At 33.6% G+C, this 24,313-nt stretch overlaps 3 protein-coding genes across 3 annotated transcripts; 1 reads left to right on the top strand and 2 right to left on the bottom strand.

Annotated features, from left to right (window-relative positions):
* Window positions 1-1,098: 1,098 nt before the first annotated feature.
* On the top strand, window positions 1,099-4,284 carry LOC130644835 (uncharacterized). Its single transcript, XM_057450635.1, has 6 exons — window positions 1,099-1,170; window positions 1,694-1,740; window positions 2,108-2,169; window positions 2,327-2,409; window positions 2,690-2,761; window positions 2,845-4,284. The coding sequence occupies exons 1-6, from the start codon at window positions 1,099-1,101 to the stop codon at window positions 4,282-4,284; spliced, it is 1,776 nt and encodes a 591-aa protein (XP_057306618.1).
* Window positions 4,285-13,862: 9,578 nt separating this feature from the next.
* LOC130634465 (uncharacterized) lies at window positions 13,863-18,517 on the bottom strand. The gene is made up of 2 exons (XM_057444623.1): window positions 18,371-18,517; window positions 13,863-16,254 (listed from the first exon to the last, which is right to left on the bottom strand). Exon 2 carries the CDS (start codon window positions 16,228-16,230, stop codon window positions 14,812-14,814), a length of 1,419 nt encoding a protein of 472 aa, XP_057300606.1. The 5' UTR covers window positions 16,231-16,254; window positions 18,371-18,517; the 3' UTR covers window positions 13,863-14,811.
* Window positions 18,518-19,208: 691 nt separating this feature from the next.
* Window positions 19,209-20,023, bottom strand: LOC130644750 (uncharacterized). The gene is made up of 2 exons (XM_057450514.1): window positions 19,644-20,023; window positions 19,209-19,284 (listed from the first exon to the last, which is right to left on the bottom strand). The coding sequence occupies exons 1-2, from the start codon at window positions 20,021-20,023 to the stop codon at window positions 19,209-19,211; spliced, it is 456 nt and encodes a 151-aa protein (XP_057306497.1).
* Between the last annotated feature and the right edge of the window lie 4,290 nt (window positions 20,024-24,313).

Here is a 24,313-nt window from a genome sequence, read left to right as displayed (position 1 = left end):
AGAACTGCCTGTACAGTGAAAAATAGTTTCCCTAATAATATTATATTATATTATATTATATTATATTATTATATTATATTAGTTAAGCACAAGGTTTTTAAATGTCCCAGATTTTTGCTTCTGGTAAAGACAACGTCATCCCTTTTGAGTCTATTACAAACTCTAAAAATTCTATTTTCTAAACTGGTTTTAATTAGGACTTTACCTGGTCGATAATATACTACAAGTTTGTGAACTTGCTCAGTCGTTACGACCTTAAACTTTTTGTAGGTGGATAATAATCTTCATGATTATCATAATCAGAAATAGTCAGGGAATTTTTCCTCTTTCTTGTTTCCACCGGCATATTCTTCAGTCCCAGCACCTGTGGCACTTGTGGTAGCTACTTCCACCTCCTCAACAACATTAAGGCTAGCTTTATTCTGATTTGTAGTCATTCTGTATAAGAAGTGACACCAAAAAAATATAAAAATATTTTGTTGTTGCTATCTAATCATATCAACATTATTTTTGGCTTAAGTAAGTAGCTAGCAGAAAATAACCTAAAGTTTAAGATTTATAAAGACAGTAGTAACTATTTATAAACAAATTTTACTTCCACATCCGCGTAACGATACGATTAGAAAAGGATGTATGCGGCCCTAGAACCGCATGTGCTAACGGCACAGCTACCGGATTAGGATGACTCAGCATTACATCGTACGGAGATTTTATGAAATAAAATCAGGTCCCCACAAACGATAAGTCAAATTAAAAAAAAACACCCCATACTTAGTGGGGTATTTTTCATCATCGAATTTTTCATCTCAAAGAATTTCTGGGGACGAGAATGAGTTTCTCGTTAATAAAGTGCATACCTACATTGACCGTGCAAACACACAGACTAAGTGTATTATATAATAGACTAAAGAGGCAAGGATATTAAGGATCCAGGAATGATAAAATACATATGGTAGATCCTGGATAAGTAACTCCATCCACAAGTTTATTGGAGATGCTATCAATATACAAGAGAAGATGATAATCCCTGTGAATGAAGTTTACCTTTAGTTGCATCGCATGCACACAAATACAAGGATTCAACGTAATAGATAGCAAATGATTGTAGTTCATGAGGATCGAGTGTTCAATATTTTTATACCTCATATTTCCACCAAGTTTTACAATAATGTAACATTGAAACTTTGATCAAATAATGTATAGGTTTATGAGCTTTTAACAAACGACTAAGCAGATGTAGGGGTTTAAAAAATTTGCGTTTGCCAAAATATTTATTTGGAAGTTGATCAAGAAAATGAATTGAATCATATATTTCTTTTAAAGCGTTAAAGAGATATTGTTGTTTAAATCTTTTTTGAGAACGTCATCAACACATCTGTTCAAATAACTGGTGGATTGACCACCTAATTTATTGATGTTGTGACGTCACGTTATAATGACTAGTTTGTCGTTTACCAATTAAGGTATAGTTTGTCTTAAACAAAAATCCTGATTTAATGCTTTACCTATTTTCGGCACGAGTATTTTGGCATAACAGGGACACGAATGACTTTTTCTTTCAAAGTTGTAAAGAAGCGTTTTGGCATAAAATACATTTCAAAATATTTAATTTACATCAAAACAAAACACTTATTAAGTAGATCTTTTAAGACCTTCTATTTCTACCTCGTTTAATACCTTAATCTCACTTTAGATGACGCATTTCCAAATACACCAAACAAAAGATAAAGAAAAAAACAAGTAAAATATATGTAGTTATAATTTTCAAGTTGATTTCAGTATGTGGAATTTGCGCTTTGCATGTTACTTTACTTTTTTTACTACTTTTTATTATTATTGCATTTGTTTAATCTTTATTTTTTTTGTTGTATTTTCTTTATTTCTTTTAATTTATAGTACCTCTCCTCACATACCCTTTTTTGTTGAATGCTAGGTATTCTTATGATTTTAAATGTATTTATTACGAATAGTTTTGTTGATTAAACTATGACTGATAATAATTAGTATTGAGACACTAAACTTAGGATACTATTAAAGTTCGGATAAGAGAACTTCAAATACTACTAAATTTCGGATACTACTGAACTTTGGATACTACTGAACATAGAATACTGATGAACTTATTAGGCGGTCCTTTTGGGGATTGGCCAAAGCATAGCTCCTATTTTGGTTTAGATATTCGCCATTAAAATGTAATTGGGAAAGTATAGGATTCTTATTAGGACTTGAAAAGTACAAAATAGCTCTATCTTGTGAAGGGGAATTTTTTTTGAGAATTATTGGTCATCTTAAAATCAGGAAAAAACCGACTTTTGTGTAATTGTAGGCCCTCATTTATGCGAACTATGCAAAAAACCGGGAAAAATGTTAAAAAAACTTTTATTTACCTGTCAACTCTTTAAAAAGAATGTAAAAATTCACCAGAGCACGTAAGTAATTGAATTTGCAGCAGATAGTGCTATGTTAGACAAATTTTGAGCTTCTGCTGACGTCATAGAAAAGTCCTGACATAAGCTAAAACTGTAAAGCTGTGACTGTAAAGCTGGCTTGGAAATGAAAAAGAAGTATTAAAAAAAATTAAAAACAGTGCCAAAAGCTTCGAAATTTGTAATCATCATTGGTAGAAGGGAGGAGAAAGAGGTCACAACTACACCATGCAATTTATCAAAGTTTATTTTGTGACAAAAAGAACAAAACTTTTGGTCATCTTTTGGACAACAAAACAATGACAGAAACAATGTGGCACAATGAACTTGTTTTGGTTGACTTTTCAGATATGTTTTTGTATAAACTCTTTGTACAAAAAAGAAAAGATTCACTGTTTAACATTGAATTTTTTTCTAGTTTAAAGAAAATCAATCTCAAAAAATGAAAAATTTCGATTTGGATAGCTGGAAGAAGAAGCGACGAAGAACAGTTGGTGCATATCTATTGTGTGGTGCTATTGGAGGTGTGGATTACAGTGTTGTGTTTGCAACACTGTATCTATATCTCACAGATTTGGTTAAAACTGATAAACCGAAGTTGTATTATGGATTAACTATAGCATCATTTTGTTTATGCTCGACGATACTGGGACCTCCTGCTGGCCGTTTCATTGACAAAACTCGTAAAATGAAATTGTACACAAACTTTGTACTCGTAGCACAAATTATTGGAAATCTATTATATGCTATTCACTTTCATCCAATTTATTTAGTTACTGGTAGATTTATTGCGGGCATAGCAGACACCTTCAGTAGCATCTGCTCTGGTGAGATTGTTCGACTTTACGACAGCAAAGAAGGTACGAGTGCATTGTGGTGGCTAGCTTCATCCTACTCCGTTGGATTTGCTATCGGTCCATGTTTTGGTATTATTTTTAAAGGCGTGTTCGACTTTAACATTGGATCTCTCACAATAAACTACTTAAATTTTGTTGGCATATTTGTGGCTGCAATGACACTTCTTGTGTTAATAATTGTCAATTTCTTTCTGTATGATTGTTCGGCTGAATTTGATCTAAAAAAGCATATAAAAGAACATGATGAGTGTTGTACAAGCCCAAATAATGACGCAGAATGTGGTCCAGGTGAAATTTGTATGAGTAAATTAGACCTTAATGCAGAGGTAGATGTCGATAAAGAAATGCTAATACAACATGACTGTGACCATTCTGTAGCATCAGTGTTGAAGACCATCATTACAAACCCAGACGCTTTGTTAATGTTTGTATCTTCTTTTATGTTTATGTATTGCTTAATGAGCCTAGATCTACTTATACCATTGATAGAGTTGAATTTATTGGGGTGGAGTTTAGAAGCTTTAACATTAACTTTAGTGACGTATGGCATTACGTACTTCTTTGCGCTGTTAATTTTATCAAAATATTGCACTTCACAACGTGCTGTGTACTGTGTAAGTTTGGTCTGTATTGTCTTTCAACTGGTTTTGTTTGTTATTATGACTGCCATGAAACGATTAGAACGAAATTTGGAACGTGATGTAACACTGATGGTCCTTTTTATGATTGGTTATATTTTTGTGTGGTTCATTGAAGAGGTTTTGTTGCGAACTATGGTTGCAATGATGGTACCCTCTATCGTACAAAGTTTTACTGAAGCTTTACGGAATGTCCTATCCCGTTCGGGAACTGTTATTGCTGCCTTAACAGCGGCATTTGCAATGTCAGCGTTAGATTGGTGGTCAATTGGAATGGAAATTGCAGTTTTGATATTGCTTGTTTGCTTTATATGTCGATATAAATCTTTAACACACATTCAAGAAATGTCGTTTTCACAATAAAACAATTTAAAAAATTGAAGTGATAGCACGATTTATCTACTTATTCTATTCTATTCTAAAATGGGTAACGATATTTGCTTTGCTATATGATATCAACATTTAGAGGAACAATTTTCATTGCTCATGCCTAGCTTATTGAAGGTTTCAAACTTGACAGCGCTTAAACAGCTATTGTAATTATAATTAGTAGCGACCTAATAATTTCCTTGAATTTGTGCTTTCTTTCGGTTAACGATGATATAATAATTGTATAGATCTTAAAACGCTGATCAAGAAAATGTGAATGAATCTTTGACAAACAGTTGCTGAGAAAAATTAGGGTTGAAAGATCTTTGATGAAGTCATCAACTTGTCCATCTCGAAACGAGTTCGGAGACCCAGGTTTGGAACATTTACCCAAATTGGTCCAAGGTGGTCCGTAGTTACCCTCGCGGTGAAAAGTGAGCGGATTCACCACCTCGTTTACAAGTTATTTGGCTTTAAAGTTATAACTGCATTGCATCAATTTTATTTTGTTATATGCTCTGCTGACATCAAAAAAAAGTCTAAAAGAACATATTTTTCCATTGTCCTTCAGCCTAAGTGGATTTTTCCACAAGCCTCATTCACTGGTCTCTAATTTGAAGAGTGTGTCTGTCTGTGACAGGCAAAGTGGATGAGTTCATTTTCCTTTGATGTAGCCGAAAAAGTTATGTCTCAAATGTTAAACTTTCTGACGTTACGGTGCGACGTCAATATCCGTGAGATACGACGCGCACATGGTAAACCGGGGGTATAATTAAATTATTTCAACCGCAATCACCGAGAACGGCGCTGTAGCATAAATGACAAATGGACCCCTGTTTTCTCATTTGGCGGCTTACATATTTTTTTAGTAAATTTTAGCGTACGGCTACGTCATAAGAAATTGATTCATGATAGCTTTTTGTTAACATTTTCACGATTATATTTGATTAATTTTTTACGCTATTTTTATGATCGCCCAAGTAGGGTCAGTTTCTCACCTGTTTGCTTGCCCATATCGATTTGTTGTCTCAAAAATACGCGCGAATGGAAATTCACCTCAACAGCATCTACTTCATCTATCTCAATGGTTAAGTTTTATCTAAGCAACATGCAATTTGTTTTTTAAAGCAAGTAAGCAGAGAAAGCAGATCAATACATTTATTAACGGATGGTGGTGATATTAAGCCGCGGTGTGGCACTGGGTACTTCGTGGTCCATGCTTTAGAAGAATTATTCGTTTAACTTGAACAAAGTGACAGCGTTGCTTCCCTTGCAACGTTGACGGAACGCGAGAATGTTACAACATCAGTGTATCGTTTGTGCTATGTTGATAAAAACTGCCATCCACTGGGACCCCAAGTTTCGGGTAAAAAAAGAACCTCTAGATATAGTGGTTAGGTGCGTATGGACATAGCAGTCTGCCCTTCTGCAAGGCATGGGGACATTAGGAAGCAGGATGTTGGGTGGTTGTGATAAGAAGTGTTACAGAATTACCGCAAGGTACACCTGCTTTATAACATTGCTCACACCTGCATGGAGTCCACTAGTGTTTAATTTACCTACTAAAAGTGTGAAATGCCGAGAAAGCTTGACATGATTAGATAAGAGGTGAGTATCGTAAACCCACTAATACTGACCAGCATCTTAACTAGAACTCATTTAGTCAGAAAACTTGCAAAAAAGGCATCGTCTTATTGTTAGTACCTGGTAGCTTAAAATGTAAACAAGCGCAATACAACAAGTGTCAAGAAACATTGGAGATGATTATATATGTGACTCCTACAATACATTTATTGTCTGGAAGTTTCTTTACTAAAGCTAGTTAACTGTCTAGCTACGTTTTCTATGACAAACGTTGATAAGATATCCACTTTTATTGAGAATACTAAATACAGGAGGCCGAATTTTTAAGAAATGCGTCCCTACATTTTAAGACTCGTTCCTTCAGCTTTTTTGTTTACCCAATCAATGCTAGAAATCATCGAATTCCATATTATTCTTGGATAGCTAGCTAGTTGAAAACTTTACTTTAATATTCGATGTAACTAAATTTTAATTTCTTATTCAGCTTAACACATTCTTCTGTCGAACATCGTAATTTATTCTATAGAGACTTTTAAATTACGCATAAAATAAAACCACAATTCTTACTTCTTTTTTTATCTAACTTAGACGGTTGATAAATGCAATAAGAACTGGTTACCCCGTGCTGTACCGAAAATATCGCCCTCAGTCATTACACCTTAGACCCTGGGCGATATTGTGCGGTACGGTCCAGAATAATCGGTTATTATTGTACTCATAGCAACCGGCTAAAAAAGGAAACTTAAGAAAAGTTAACTGAACTTTCGTGAAATTTAAACGCCTGTAAAGAAGGTCCAAGTTTTAAACTATTTGATTTATTGTTTCGGGAGCACGATGGAATACACCAATTTACACTGGGCCAGCAGGCTCTGGAAACAAAGCATGCTACAAAATATAAAAGTAAAACCTTAACCCTATTCTTGCTGGGCCTTCTAGGGGCTCCTAAATGCTTTTGGGGCTGATTCGACTGTCCAGGTCTTAATAAACAATTTGATGAAAAAAAAATTGATGACGTCAGCATTTTCGGTGATGATGTCATCAAATTCAGTGACATAGAGAATAAAGCTCTAACTTTGAATTTTTTAAATTGTTGTATAATTGCGATGAATTTAGTAACAATAATAATAGAAATGCAAAATAACATAACAATATAAACTAAGAAGTGACATAGGGCTTTTAAAAACATGTAAAAACAATCTTTTGGTAAAAAAATTTTTTTTTAAAATTTTACTCAACATAAAAAAAGGGTTGTCATGGCAACACCTTTGGAAATAAAAGCCAAATAAGGAAAAGTCACAAAATGTGGAGGTGTAACTATAAACACATAAAGAGTTATTTAAAAACGTTTAGGAGTGGGGCTAAATCAGCCCCCCCCCCCCAGCACGAATAGGGTTAAAGAAGTTTTTTAAAGCAAAAGAGTGTTAGAAAATATAGACTCTCTCAAAAGCTACAAAGCGGCTAACAAAACTCACCGTTTCCAAAGATCTTACATATCGAGTTCTTTAAAAAAGGATAAAAAATAGGGATAAAATAGATCCACTTAAGCCCACTTCTCACCAATGCGTTCATTCATAAACATCTGTTTATTTTAGGAGCTTTAAAGTTAAAATTATACGTGGGAATGCTAAAAATAAACGCATGACGATTTTAAATGCAATAAATATATGTTTATGCATGCCTTTAATATCAATACGTTTTGATATTAAACCATGCATTTAACATGAGTTTATTCAACATCAAAGGAATCTTTCCGTTTTACCGCCAATGCTCAAAGTGACAATGGCTTTCATGAGAGCGTTGTACGAGTAAGTAAAAGAATGACAGTGACAAAAAAAAAATATAATACCGCGTGATGTAATCTAAAATAGGAATAGTCGCAGAGGAAGCACTGTCTAAGCTAGTGAGACTCTGCCCCTGTCTCTATGTTAAAGCTGACAATGAATATAAGGAAAAAGAAAGAAAAGAGAACGCTTGGAGATAGATAGATGAAAAACTTGAGTATAAACAAGGTTAAGTGTTTATTTTTTTTCAAAACAATTATATAAGTTTTTGTCATACTTAAATAAAGATAACGTAATTCTAAAATTAAGAAAATTTGAAAATTAAGTTCAGTGCAAACGCATACTCTTATTGCTTAATTAATTAGATGAAAATAAACTCATTCATGAGTTTAGTAGTAAATATATGTTTAAAAATAAATGCATTGGTAGGAACCAGGCTTGTGCACCATCTCTTCACAAAAATAATTTTAATGCAACTTTTTCATTTCTGGCAAATTTCAACAGTTGCTCGTTTATTTTTATTACAAACACAACCACTCCACCAACAGCAAATTTTAAAACCTTCAAAATGAACTATACGAATGTTTTTATTGTGTTCGAAAAGAAATTCTTTTCCTGCAGTTAATCGAACGTTTGCTATTGTCAGAAGACATGGTCTCTACATAAACATGTATTGTATTTTATTTTTATTCTAATGCAATTTTTTTGTGATAAGAAAGAGATCGTCTACTTTGGCTATAGATTCGGTTGTTCGCATGGACCTTACTGTGTTCAGTCTATTTAAAACCCCGGTCGCCATTTTCACGTAGCGCCCATCCAAACTGTATAAACCATTATTATTATTGAATTATCTAAACAACATAGAATAAAAAAATCCACATGTTAAGAATGCATTAATCACATAACATAAACAAAAGATCCAACCAAAAATAATAAGCATCAACATAGAAAAGACACCGCGTCAACAATTTACAAGATCCTTTATCACGTTCTTATGACTCTAAAGAAACACTTAAGATAAGAACTTAATATTCCAAATGTTATTTTAGGATTGTAAAATAGAATTACGCATAGTACGTCGAGGGCCTTTGCTGAAGTGATACTTACAAACTTACACAAATAACATCGAAATGTCTCTTTCGTGACAATCTAAGGTTGCGTATGTGCCTTTCATCTTAAAAGATGGTTAAAACAAGATTCTATTAAATACAAACTATTTGTCCCTTTGTTTGCTTTCCCTGATTTAATTTGTAATTTGCAATATTATATATTTAATATTATATATTTACTAGTCGATAAAGCCCGTGGAGAAATCCACTTAGGCAGAAGGACAATGGAAAAATAGGTTGTTTTAGATTTTTTGCTGACGTCAACAGTGCAGGTACAAAAAAAATTGGCCAAGTTTAGTTTATTCGTTGCCTATAACGTGTAAAGGTTAAAACGCTGATCACAATAATGTATAGGATCATATGTATTCGACAAAAGCCTAAGGAGATATAAGGTGTTAAAAATTTTGTTGACGTCACCAATGGCTTGTCAAACCCAAAAATTTATTTCAAGAAATTTGTGTACCTATTGCCTTCATCGTATAGATCTTGAAACGCTGATCAAGAAAATGTATAGGATCGTGTATTTTTGACAAACGGTTGCAGAGATATTAGGGTTTGAAGGTTTTTTGATGACGTCATCAACCCGTCCATTCCCGAAACGGATTCAGGGACCCAGGTTTGGGAAACTTACCCAAATTGGACAAAGGTGGTCCCTAGTTACCTACGCAGGAGATGACGTCAGTTATTTCCACCCGTTTCCAAGTTATTTAGCCTTAAATTTAAAAGTGCAATGCAATGGCTTCACTAATCTTAATATACTTTCCTTTGACGTCAATATTGCTTTAACGTCAAAGTTTGGTAATTTACAGAACAAATTTATAGACGATGTTTTATAGACTTTATCAAAGAAATTTTATCCACTTTGCAAAAGTCACAGACAGACAGAACTGGCGTATTATTATAGAGACTAGTCGATAAAACCCGTGGAAAAATCCACTTAGACAGAATAACAGTGAAAAAGAACCATTATTTAAATTTTGATGACGTCAGCAATGATCTGTCAACAACAAAATATTTTTTCATGGAAATTTGTTTTCACGTTGCCTCTATTGTGTAGAGCGTAAACTGCTGATTAAGACAACGTATATGATCATGTGGTTGTAATAAGCAATTAATGAGATATAAAGGTTTAAAATGTTTCCTGACGGCAGCAATGGTCTGTCAAAACCCCAAAAATTTTTTTAGAAATTTGTATACCTGTTGCCTTCATCGTATAGATCTTGAAACAATGATCAAGGAAATATATAGGATCATGTACTTTTGAGAAACGGTTGCAGAGATATTAGGGTTTGAAGAGTTTTTGATGACGTCATCAACCCGTCCATCCGGAAACAGATTTTGGGACCCAGGTTTGGAAAACTTACCCAAATTGGTCCCAGGTGGTCCCTAGTTACCCACGCGGTGAAAAATTATTGACGTCACCACCTCGTTTCCAAGTTATTTGGCCTCAAAGTTTTAAGTGCACTGTAATGGCTTCACTTATGTTAATATACTTTCCTTTGACGTTAATATTGTTTACCGTTAAAGTTTGATAAATTACAGAACCGTTTTATGTATGTATATGTATTTTATATTTTATCCACTTTGCAAAAGTCACAGACAGAAGCTCCGTATTATTATAAGAGACTAGTCGATAAATCCCGTGGAGTAATCCACTTAGGCAGAAGGACAATGGAAAAATAGGTTGTTTTAGTTTTTTGCTGACGTCAGCAGTGCAAATACAAAATAAATATATATTTTTAGAAATTTGTATACCTGTTGCCTTTATCGTATAGATCTTGAAATGCTGATCAAGAAAATGTATATGATCATATATCTTTGACAAACGGTTGCAGAGATATCAAGGTTTAAAGGTTTTTTGATGACGTCATCAAACCGTCCATTCCGAAACGGATTCGGGGACCCAGGTTTGGAAAACTTACCCAAATTGGTCCCAGGTTGTCCCTAGTTACCCACGCGGTGAAAAAACATTGACGTCACCACCTCGTTTCCAAGTTATTTGGCCTCAAAGTTTTAAGTGCATTGTAATGGCTTCACTAATCTTAATTAACTTTCCTTTGACGTCAATACTATTTTATCGGTAAAGTTTGGTAAATTACAGAACAATTTTATAGGTGATATTTTATAGAATTTGTTAAAGAAAATTTTGAAGAATGTAATCCACTTTGCAAAAGTGACAGACAGACACACGGAACTGTCGTATTATTATATAGACTAGTCGATAAGTCCCGTGGAGTGATCCACTTAGGCAGAAGGACAATGGAAAAATAGGTTGTTTTAGTTTTTTTGCTGACGTCAGCAGTGCAAATACAAAATAAATATATATTTTTAGAAATTTGTATACCTGTTGCCTTCATCGTATATATCTTGAAATGCTGATCAAGAAAATGTATATGATCATGTATCTTTGACAAACGGTTGCAGAGATATCAAGGTTTAAAGGTTTTTTGAGGACGTCATCAAACCGTCCATTCCGAAACGGATTCGGGGACCCAGGTGTGGAAAACTTACCCAAATTGGTCCCAGGTTGTCCCTAGTTACCCACGCGGTGAAAAAACATTGACGTCACCACCTCGTTTCCAAGTTATTTGGCCTCAAAGTTTTAAGTGCACTGTAATGGCTTCACTAATCTCAATTAACTTTCCTTTGACGTCAATACTATTTTATCGGTAAAGTTTGGTAAATTACAGAACAATTTTATAGGCGATGTTTTATAGAATTTGTTAAAGAAAATTTTGAAGAATGTAATCCACTTTGCAAAAGTGACAGACAGACACACGGAACTGGCGTATTATTATATAGATTTAAAGAAATAGGACAACAAGGTCACTTTTGTTCATTTCCAATCTTCTTTACAGCAAATTATTTTACTTTCTGTAGAAAGCACATTGCGCTTTTAGGGTACTTCAAGTATTTATTGTTTTTCACCAAAAAAAGATTATTATGACGGATATGTATGGATTTATTGCTTGGTGCTAATCATGAGAAGTGAGCTTTTACAAGTCCGTAATGTGTATATGGATGAAAGAAATAGTGCTTAAAACTACTTGTAAGACGAATTTCGATCATCATTAAGTGCGAAATTATAGAACTTAAGTAACTGAATTGCAGGCAATGGTACTTTAGACAAATTTCAAGTTTTTAATCACGTCGCAGAGAAAGCGCGAATATCAGCAAATATTTATTGCTATAATTTTGTTCTTTATATGTACACGACAGCCAAGCCTGAATAAGTCACGAGTTGCGAGTTACGAGTTGCCCCCATAAATCCACGATTTAAGAGCTAGTTCTGAGTTTTTAAAATGCAAGTTGCGAGTTAAAAATTACGACTTGGTAAAAAATTCTTGCGAGTTGATACATAGAATCTACGAGATGCTACATAAAGTTCACAAGTTAATTTTAAAGTGCAAGTTGCGAATTTAAAGTAAGAGTTTATTAGGATTTCTTGACTTTTTTCACGTGCTAATTTTTGCAAATAGTACTTTAAATAATATTTAGCGGGTACATAATTTTAACAAAATCCAAGAAAATCGCAAATATAAATACCTAGGGAAATTAGTACAACTATAGAAAATTAATGTGTGAGCTAAAACACATCACAACTACAATGGCGGACAAATCATGTTTTGTAACATCCTATAAAATAGTTATATTTTGTAAAAAAAATACTAGTTTCACAACAGTGTCCCCTATTTTCCCCATTTTCATCATCCAATTTTAATGGACTCAAGTCGTGGTAATTATTTTAAACAAAGTGACATTTTAGGTAATATTAAAGTTGAGGATTGTGCCAAATAAGAACAGCTTTTTTTAATACAATTTTTGCAAAAATATTTCCTACATTTTTTTCCAGTACCCTTTGCCTCTTCTCTCTAGTATTAGAATAGCAGAATAGGGACAAAATTTTGTCAGGATTGAGGTTGCTTGCTTCCAGTGTGGCGCGATTGTTAGATTTAAAACACTTAGGTTGGGTTACAAAATTAATTCACGCTACAAAACGGCTTAAGTAAGATCTCCTTCCTTGATGTTACTCGCCATCCTCGAACATACTTAATAACATTGTATATAAACCAGACCACTAAAAAGGTCAATGTACAATAAATTATATCTACCTTTTTGCAACATATAGACAATCTGTTAATAAAAAATTACTTTTTTATGATTTGCTTCATTTCCTAAGGCACAATTATACATTTTATGCATATATTTTTCAGTATTCTTTTTGAAGCTAAGGTCTGAAAGCAAGACAACCCAAGGGACTGCTTTTGTTAAAAATGCTATACTAAATAGCCTTAAAAATTTAATTCATGTCTTTAAAAAGATTCAAAGTCTGTTGTCTCAACTGACTTTTTATCCAATAATTTGGTATGTATGGCTAGATAGCTAGATAATTCTTTTTACAAGAAAATCTGATTTAAAACAAGGTAAGTGCTTATGTAGAATAAATTATGAATATTAAAATTTTTTATGTCGTTTTCAGTTATATTCTGGTGTCAAATATGATGTCTAAGATGAATAAAATGTTCTTTGTGTCCTCGTTGCTCATAAACCTTGTTCCCGTCAGAAGCTCAACTCTTCTATGTGAGTCACTAAAGCTCGTTTTGTATCCTCTTTAAGTTTATAAAATTTAATGACGTCACAAAACGTGGCAGGTTAAGACGTACTTTTGAACTATTCCCCAACGCAGAGATATTACTGCTTGTGCTGCGAACTCTGTAAAGAAAAATTTGCATTTTTAGTGGTATTATCTCTATAATAATAGCCGTACTCTTTATGCCTCCGCGCAAAATAGCACCTCTAGTAATCACAAAATGCGGTATATAAAAAACAGGCAAAACCGTGGCTTGTAAACGGGCCACCTACTAGTCCACAATAACAATGGGAAATCATATTTACTTGATATATGCACGTAATTATTTTTATGCCTAAAGTCTTTGCCACAACTAAGCATAACGTCAACAAAAGTGATTTCGCATGCCTTAACTCATCTGAGTAAGTAAACCTGTGCGCTAGATTCGAAATTATTATACCTCACATATACACCGTTGCTTATATATACCATGTCAAATGTTCCTGATGAAAGCAATCAGACAGTGTAGACTAACTGATTATTTTATTTTATTTTATTTCATAAAAACTATTTATATAGGATGTTTAAAACTTCAGTTATATATTACTGCTATAAATGTTTGTCCTGTTTTAAAATTGTATAAAACACAAGGTAAAAATATTAAAATCAATAAAAAATTGGTAATTATGTACAATAACACACAATAGAAACGTGACATCCACACAAAAAAGAAGTGCGTCTAATTTTGGGACAAAGCAATCGTATTTATAAGGAAGAGATGTAGTAGAGAGAGTAAGACAGCTTAATATTAAAATTTAATATACTTAATATTTTTTGCTATAACCTTCGATATGAAATCAAAAAGCATATAGTATAGCTAATACATTTCCAATTAAAAAGTACCATAAAAAATGACACTATATTTAGAGTAAGGATTTTAAGTATAGATTTCGTACATGCCACACATGCATAAGCTTTGCCACACAATACAAAAGCTTTGTCACACAATACACAATCTTTGTTACACAATACGCAAGTTATGCAGCACGAGATCATAATGTCGGTTGTTTGTTGAACAACAAACAACATTGTTGAAGATATTATTTTAGTTTGTCTGTTCAGTATTCATATTATTGTGGAACGTTTATCATTTCTTGAACATGATAGTTTAGTAGGCCTACTAAACTATTATGTTCAAGAAATGATAAACGTTCCACAGTAAAACAACATTGTTCATTTAAAACTTTATTTAAATCAGCAAACAATATCTAAGACTTGAATGCAGAAGTGTTGGGTGTTAAGAAGTTGCTACACATGAACTTATTCTTAAAAAAGCATTTCCTGAATGCATGTTACGGATTTATACCGATATCAAATGAAAAATATCATTCTGGCTACCATCCAACAGACATCCACCAATGAAACGTGCTTTTTCTTTAATTTTTAAATGCGCTTTTCACACATCAACAAAATTGTTTTATTGCGAAAACGATATTTCTTGAATGTGTGTTAAAGATTTATATCGACATATAAAGCAAACAAGCAATATCAAAACTGCAATTTCCATTCCAATTGACCACCAATCTAACGCTGACATTGCAAATGCCGCTGTTAAGGCAGCTATAACAGTTCCCGAACGGGATAGGACATTCCGTAAAGCTTCAGTAAAACTTTGTACGATAGAGGGTACCATCATTGCAACCATAGTTCGCAACAAAACCTCTTCAATGAACCACACAAAAATATAACCAATCATAAAAAGGACCATCAGTGTTACATCACGTTCCAAATTCCGTTCTAATCGTTTCATGGCAATCATGATAACAAACAAAACCAGTTGAAAGACAATACAGGCCAAACTTACATAGTACACAGCACGTTGTGAAGTGCAATATTTTGATAAAAGTAACAGCGCAAAGAAATAGGTAATACCATACGTCACTAAAGTTAACGTTAAAGCTTCTAAACTCCATCCCAATAAATTCAACTCTATCAATGGTATAAGTAGATCTAGGCTCATTAAGCAATACATAAAAATAAAGGAAGTTACAAACATTAACAAAGCGTCTGGGTTTGTAATGATTGTCTTCAATACCAATGCTACAGGATGGTTACCGTCATTTTGTATTAGCACTATTTCTTTGTCGACATCAACCTCTACATTAAGGTCTAATTCACTCATACGAATTTCACCTGGACCACATTCTGTGTCATTATTTGGGCTTGTACAACACTCATCATGTTCTTTTATATGCTTTTTTAGATCAAATTCAGCCGAACAATCATACAGAAAGAAATTGACAATTATTAACACAAGAAGTGTCATTGCAGCCACAAATATTCCAACAAAATTTAAGTAGTTTATTGTGAGAGATCCAATGTTAAAGTCGAACACGCCTTTAAAAATAATACCAAAACATGGACCGATAGCAAATCCAACGGAGTAGGATGAAGCTAGCCACCACAATGCACTCGTTCCTTCTTTGCTGTCGTAAAGTCGAACAATCTCACCAGAGCAGATGCTACTGAATGTGTCTGCTATGCCCGCTATAAATCTACCAATAACTAAATAAATTGGATGAAAGTGAATAGCATATAATAGATTTCCAATAATTTGTGCTACGAGTACAAAGTTTGTGTACAATTTCATTTTACGAGTTTTGTCAATGAAACGGCCAGCAGGAGGTCCCAGTATCGTCGAGCATAAACAAAATGATGCTATAGTTAATCCATAATACAACTTCGGTTTATCAGTTTTAACCAAATCTGTGAGATATAGATACAGTGTTGCAAACACAACACTGTAATCCACACCTCCAATAGCACCACACAATAGATATGCACCAACTGTTCTTCGTCGTTTTCTCTTCCAGCTATCCAAATCGAAATTTTCCATCTCTTAAATTTTCCTTTCTTTAAACTAAAAAGAAATTTGAATGTTGAAAGGTGAATTTGTGTTTTTTATAAGTTTTCTCGGGTATTTTTTTATAAAAATGTATATGAAAGTGAAACTAAAACAATCTAAAGTCAACCAAAACAAGATAAATGTGTGACATTGTTCTTGTCATTGTTTTGCCTTTTCATACTTTAACATTTAACATAGCATTACTTTAACTAAAATCATGTTCGTGACTTAAGCTAAACAAACAAATACAATTTACAGGGTAACACGTTTTCATATGAAAGAAGTGAATCATGTTTCCTACATATCGCGCAATTGTACGAATCCTCAGATTGATTTTAGCGACGTTTGTGATCATCACCCTTGTCCCCAGGATTTGTTGCCTATAACAAAGCTGCTAACGCTTACTTGACGACTAAGCAAGACCCTGGTACAGGCTGCGTTTTATAACCAGTGTATTGGTTAATATTAATAATTAATGAGTTTATTTTGCTGTTAAAGTTTCTGCGGCTAGTAGAAGCAACTTGATCGTGTCCTAGCTCTTCACACATGGCGGGAACGATGTCTTTTGGTTGTTTATGTTTTTCAACGCTTGACTTTAGAAAGTTTTATTTCAAGTGTTTCAAGTTATTTTTTGTTCACTCTTAAAATATATTTTATAATGATTAAATATTTTCAAAAGCATTATTTATCAACAAAATTTGGTAATGTATGATTAGATAAAGCTGATTGTGTTGGTATATGCGATACGTAAGAGAATCTAGCTTAATTTATCTGGCCAGCTGTTATTTTTCACAAGTTTAGTACCTCTTTGGGAAGAAGTGTAAGTCATATATTTAATAAGAAAACAACACCAAAGCTAGCTTGATAGCTGTCTAGCTAACGGCTTATAAGTGTTGGTTGAATAATGTTTTAAAGCAGCCCAGTTGATAAAAATAGCTTAAAAACTGAGTTAAAATTAGAATATTGCTCGGTAAACATCAGTCCTAATATCTCGTAATATCTAAAGAGAACCTTTATTTTCATTGTCAATAATGGGAATCTGCCAAAATAACATCTTTGATAAAATATTTTCTGTTTATCTCATCTTGCAATGTCTTTATAGTAAATTGTTGCATATATTATGACGCGCGTATAAATTATCTATGTCGGATGTAAGACAATCGCATCACAGAACTCACCAACCTGTGGCAGTTTTCTTTGGCCGCCGGCCTTGATGTCAAAAAGGGAAAAGCTCTTGGGGACGAGGTTGGGTGATCACGGCTGGTACAAAGACAGTTCCATTTGCTGGACAAATTTTCCTGACCATGTGTCATCAAATCTTGAGATAAGAAGTAGCGATGAAGAGAGTGATGACAAAAATGGATCATGTTTCAGTGACCAAAGTGACGATGGAAGGGATGATGATTGTATTGAGTAGATTATACTTTATACGTGACGGAAATTTATAAAAAACAGGTTCTCTAAAATATTTCATTAAGACTTAAAACACGTTAAAAACCATTAAATCACGTTAAAAACAGAAACAAATGATGCTTTACTTCGTCGTACAATAGTTTTTTGAAACAAAAATAAAATAATAAACAAAATACCTACGTTTGAAGAGTTATTATCAAAGTCATTAAGTAGCAAAAAAATAAATAAGAAATTGATAAAAATAAATTAATTGCGACTGTCTTGTGAGGAAATTGCAATGCTGATCTGAACACTAAACTTGTAGCTGTGGTGTGTTTGGTGTTTGCAAAAAGTTTTTGTCGCCAGGAGAAAGAATACGCATGTTTTTTTTCTTAGTTAAGGTGGATAAAGGAAAGTTGTTGTGCTTAAAAGAATGATTTATAAAGGACCTTGAACAATACTAATTTGTGGTAAACATTGTTAATCGATAGGCGGTGATATAGGTAGAAGCACACTTTGTAATGTTTGTAATGTATCTTTAGCTCAAAATTACTAAATTATGGAACTTTGTAGATATGGACCTTGTCAATCAGAAGTATCGGATTCTGTTTAATTTATTGGACAAAGAAAACGTAAAGTTGTGTTTGCATTTTCGAGCGCTCCTGTCTTCATCCAATAGCCATTATTATTTCAAGTACAAAAACATAGTAGTACCAGACGACACCAAAAACCGACTTACATCTGCTGAGTGTAACGTTTTGAAAACACTTGGTGTACCCATCACTTTCTAAATGAATGTACATTGATGTAATAGTACATCCATAACTTTGTTTTGTTGTATTTTGCTGTCTATATAATTTTTTTTATATCATTTTTTCCCGTTAGTTCGTTTTACATTATTGTCCTGAAATAGCGTTTCTAAAGTGTTTCTGTACATAAATTTATTATCTTTATAAACAAAGCTTTTATTGTTTTTTTTAAACTGTTATGAAATTTTGTTTATTGTATACCATTTTTCCGCATTCCCCCGTTATTCTTTAAAAAGCAAATGAAAAATAATTCATTTTTAACCTCGTTTTTTATAGCCTCTTTTTCGACGCTCCATCTCTAGTTTTATTTTTAGTTGCGTTTTTTTTTACGTTTTTGGATTACGTTAGCCTTCAAAACAACGGTGTTTGTTGTTCTTGTTGAAAAGAGTATGTACGCTATTAAATTTTTTCAAAGTTCGTTTTGAGTTGGCTCGGATTAAGTATCTTCCTTGTCTTACGAGTTAGAGTTACTTTGAAATGTTGTGCCAGGACGTCTTGATAAGTACAGGTTATTTACCGCGATAAAGCAATGCTGTGATGAACTTACCGAAAGTCAGGAGTATCATGTTTTATTTGTATGTGGAGCATTTACTTAACAGCTTAACAGGCACAGTGTATTTTAACTGCCAAGATAAATTTTAACATTGACACATTAAAATATAGATTATTTTGACCAAAGTGATCTTTCTGACTAAAGTGGTTTAGATTCATTACTCTTTCTTTAGCGACAGAATATTTAAAATTTTCCTGACATATTTCATCTACTCGTTAAACCATAATTTTTTGTTCAACCAAAAGTTGCCTAGCTTTTTCACTTTCATCCACAGACACTTGTGTTAATATTCTAGCGTAATGTAAGTAAGTAAGTAAGTAAGTAAAATGTATTTCAGGGTATCCATATATTACAATGGCTCTTCAACCCGTTAAAAATAATATAAAATAAATTCAAATGTTATCAACAATAAAATTTTAAATATATATATATATATATTAAGTATTAAATGACAAAAAAAATATTCATGGGGGAGTTAGCGCAAGCCAAAGGGAAACACATCGCAAAGAGAAATTGGCAGTAGCTGCGAAATATGGACTGAAAGAGAAAACAAAATAAAAAAAAAAAATCGAAAAGGAAATAAAATGCGTGAAAAAAGAAGTGATTCGATAAACTATCAGAATAGACTATCGGACAAGCGAGCAACGGACTTATCTAGTAGATATGATTTAATATTTCTAGAAAAAATATTGAAGGAATCAGCAGTACGAAGGTTAGCTGGTAGACTGTTGAACACTCGCGCTGCTTCATCTTGAAAGGTACCATCGATCGAATGATGAAGGCTGAGTTCATGCTGGTTTCGGAGATTGTTTCGCTTTATACGTACATTTACTTTACAGGAACTTGACCAGTTGGTGAAATTAATGGCTTTGTACGTTAGTTTCGATAAGTTGAATTCACGACGTTCCTTTATGGGGAGCCATTTTAATTTGATGATATCTTGAATTTTGGCATAACGTCCAATAACAAAACTACATGCAACTTTTTGAAGTTTTTGTAATCTTTTCATTTGTGCTTCAGTCAGCGACATGATAAAGTCGTTATAATCAATTTGAGAAAAAATTAAGGTTTCAATTAACTGTTTTCGTAGTCTGAAGCTTGTGAAGTTCTTCAACTTTCGTAGCACAGATATTTTCCCATAACATTTTTTCAAAGTTTTCAAAGTCGATTTGTGCGTTCCGTTTAAAGTGTTCATCAATTGTTAGTCCCAATAGTGAACAAATCCCAACACGATTGAGTGGAGTACTCCCTAGCTTGATCGTCGAACTGTGTTCATTAAGAATATGAATATTGGACAAGCGTTTGGTCAAAATCAACATGAATTTAGTTTTTGCTGCATTAGCCGCAAGAGAATTTTCTTCGGCCCATTTGTCAAGCTCATTTAGTGTATCGTTAATGGAAATTTCTGTATTTACAATATTTGCTGGTTTACATGATCTATAAATCGTTGTATCATCTGCGTATTGAATAGTGGAAGCATCAAAAGCGTCCTGTAAATCGTTGACGTATAAATTAAATAATACGGGGCCAATGATTGAACCTTGCGGTACTCCGAATAATGATGGTAATTGATTTGAATTATTGCTATCAATTTGCACAAACTGTTGTCTATCCGAAAGATAAGAAAGTGTCCAAGTAAGGAAATCTGCAGAAAAACCTTGTGAAGCCATTTTCTTGATAAGTTTGTTGTGACAGATAGTATCAAAAGCTTTCGGGAAGTCTATCAAGACCATTAATGTGACTTCATTGGCTTTCATAGCTTTTTTGATATCGTCTTTCAAATTCATAAGTGCTGCACTTGTGCTGCAACCTTTACGAAATTTATTAACAGTATCCTTGTAGATGTTGTTTGATTCGATGAATTGTATAAGTTGTTTCAACACAATCTTTTCGTATACTTTGGATAAAGAGGGCAGTATTGATATCAGTCGAAAATCTGAAATTTTGACAGCATTCGGCACTTTATTTATAGGCACGATTCTTGCAGATTTCCAAATACGTGGAAATTCATTGATATGTATGAATTCGTTAAGAATATGTGTTAATGGGGAGCAAATAAACTCGGCAACTGGTTTCAAAAAACGAACAGGGATTGCGTCGGGACCATGTAATGTTTTGGATTTAATCAAAAGTTTCTTTCAGTTAATTAAAAATTTTAGGAATTTCTAAATATTGTATTCCTTAAAATAGTCCGATTGTTTTGAACATAAACGATGAAGATCCGTCTCAGAGATGGAGACCCGTCACGTCACATTAATTTTAATTGGATTTTTATAGTTTTTTCGCGAACTTTTTCACATTGCTCCGTATGAATAGGACAAGCGTGTGGTAAAAGTGAGAATCGAAAATATCGTAGTTCTTGATTGAAATCTTAACGTAAAGAGTTTCTTCAAGCAGCAAAGAGGAAGCAAGCGCAGTAAACGACGCAATAGTTAGTGTTTCATGTTTTATTTTGTACGTGTAAGGCTATATTTGTATTTATTTATGTTGTGTTTTTTTTCTGTTCGTATTTAAGCTATGAAACGTCATCATCATACTGTACTAGACCGACCGATGTACCGTATATTATTCTACCGCCCCGTGTGTTCGCATAGTTGCGTCTGCTTTCTTGTGTACCGTCCGCGCACAAAACACCGATGATAGATCCACATGTATAGGGAGACGGTGCAGATCTCGGATGCTGCAATGTTATTGGCATTCGGCTAAAACACTTGACCTCGAATTTTTTTTATTTTCTAGAATGCCAATAAAAATAGTTTCGTCTCATTCCCACCAAATATGTGCACGGTTGTTTGTTACTCTGATCTCCGTGGACCACTCACAAGAATTCTTTGTGTGGCCAGAACGTACCATGCCAAATGACACCCGTTGCATATTTGTTTTGCGGCTAGTTAGTGAGAATGCCAAAACCAATGCAACGCTGTGAAAACAGATTTTGGCATTTATAGTTACCAAGAAAGACTTTTTCATTATTTTTTAGCTTGCTAGCTATAGTTTGGTGGGAGCAATTTCACAGGATAAAATTGAGAGAAGTTATGTTGGCTAGTTAGCTAGCCAACCCATCCCCTGCTAGAGCTAGCTTTAGCCTTAGCTATATCTAGCTATATGGTAGCTAGCTAGCTACTGGAAAATAAAGGGTCATAAGATTTTGCCTAATGGAATCAGCTCTTGTATTGTAGAAGTCCCGTTTTCTTGTAATACACCTTTCCCGAATTTATATTTTGTAAAATATTGCGTGCATGAAAACGAGGCAAATCTTGGTAAACATTATTCGCATTCATAACATGGAGGAAGACAATACTATGAGAGATATTTTGCTTAAAATAATTTAGGAAAATATAGATTTAGTTTTCGATGAAAGTCAAGAAAAAGCGTGAGGGAAAACATGGAGGGAATGCCACCGTTCACGATAAAAGAAATTGAAATGCATCAACAAAATAGTGGTAAACAACACGGTGCGGCAATTATTAAGACTTAGTAGCGTGGCAGAAAGTTTAGGGATGAACTATACATATCTGCTGATAGCATTTTCACATCAACAACTACATTTGCGCCCTGTAAAAAGTAATGCTGACAAAAAGGTATCCATCTAACGTTATATGATCCTAGAATTAATGATTAACATAAATCCAAGAATATTAAAACTGCAAGAAGATATGCTTATTGTTGACAAGCGGGTTGGTTTTACTCATTGCATTAACAGTACACTAAAAAGAAAAACAATATTAAACATGCGAACTTTCTTGACGGATCTACATTGTTACACCAATTACTGCCATTAGAACATAACATCAAGGTTGTTACTAATATTAATATATTAAATACTTCAAATAAATCAAAACATAACGAAACACAACCCTATGAGTTTATTGATGTAAATCCTGTATTAATCCCAAAAGATTGGGGTAAATTAAATCAACATTACACACTCCTAGCTGTTCAGTAAGTCTTTTAACATTTAATTATCAGTTTTGATAGTTTCTAATTCATCAGGAGTGGCAAAACCAGGTTGTTCTTCGGTGATCTCAGCAGAATAGGATGAAGAACTTTCATATGTGCTTTCAGAATCTGTTTCGACTACTACTGGAAGGGCTCTTTCTTCGGACGTTTGAACGTAAATATATTTGGCACAGAGCCATTGATTAATGTTTTCCGTTCACAACCAAAACCTAATTTTACACAGTGTACTTCAAAGTGGACTTTTGCGTTCAAAGTGCATACTTTTGTGTTCTTGTTTACTGTGAACATATCACACTTCCCCTTCTAAGATATCTTGAAATGATACTTACCTATTGTTTTCTTAAACTTGGATCCGATGGAAATGAAAACATTTCAATGCCTGTTTAACTCTGGGTTTAATAAGAGTAGAACTTTTGCATAACGGTACGCAACAAAAATTACCAGGTCGAGAGGTCGATATACCTGGATAGATTAAATTATGATAAATTTCATGCTGACTTTTCTGATTGCTACTCGCCATCACAAATACATATTCTTCTTTTACAAGACAAGTATGTTTTTAAATGCATTAAAAGTAGTTTTCGTTAAGAAAAACCTGCAATCCTTTAGAAAAATACACAATAAAAGATCATTCAGAACGCATAAAAGTATCACACTCACCAGCTGTATTTTTAATGTTTACAAAGTTTACTAAGAAGTGCCGATAATTTAAATTCGGGAAAGGTGTATTGTGTAAGTTTTTAGTGGAATTCTTAAACTTGCTAAGTTAAGGAAAGTAACCATGTTTTAATTTTTACGTTTAAAGGGGGGAATATTAACCATAAATGCTTCACGTTAGGCTTTGAAAGTAAAATTATGATTAAAATTTTCTGACTACTTAAAGTTACAGGAAGGGGCTGACTCAGCGTAAAATGGCACAAAAGCTTAAGGGCCAATCTGGCGAGTTCGAAATTTTGCCCGAAAAAAGCCCGCATCCATTCTAAAAATTTAAGAAAAAACAAATTTTTTGATTTTAGTGACATCAACGCCTTATCTTAAAACCCTAGGGCAACTTACTACGTCAGAATATGTCAACATTACTTCGTCTATCCAAAACTTTTGTACATAACATTGACGAAAAACATAATGGCAGAGATACTGCAATAGAATCACTTGTAAACTTCGTGAAGAAAATTTGTTGGCGTGGAGTTTTCAGGAAAGCTTTATTTGATATAATTCACCCGATAAACATACACTTAATGAAGTCACACAATTCTGTATATAACGCTTCAAAAGTTTCCTTTTCTTGTGGTTAACCGTATTCATATCGGCCTTTTTGGGGGGGGGGGGGGGGGGTGGGGGGCGCTTAAAACCAGCAGTG

This window comes from Hydractinia symbiolongicarpus, chromosome 1 (assembly GCF_029227915.1).
Source record: "Hydractinia symbiolongicarpus strain clone_291-10 chromosome 1, HSymV2.1, whole genome shotgun sequence".
In the NCBI taxonomy this organism is placed as follows: Eukaryota; Metazoa; Cnidaria; class Hydrozoa; order Anthoathecata; family Hydractiniidae; genus Hydractinia; species Hydractinia symbiolongicarpus.
This window is presented reverse-complemented; position numbering and strand designations above follow the sequence as displayed.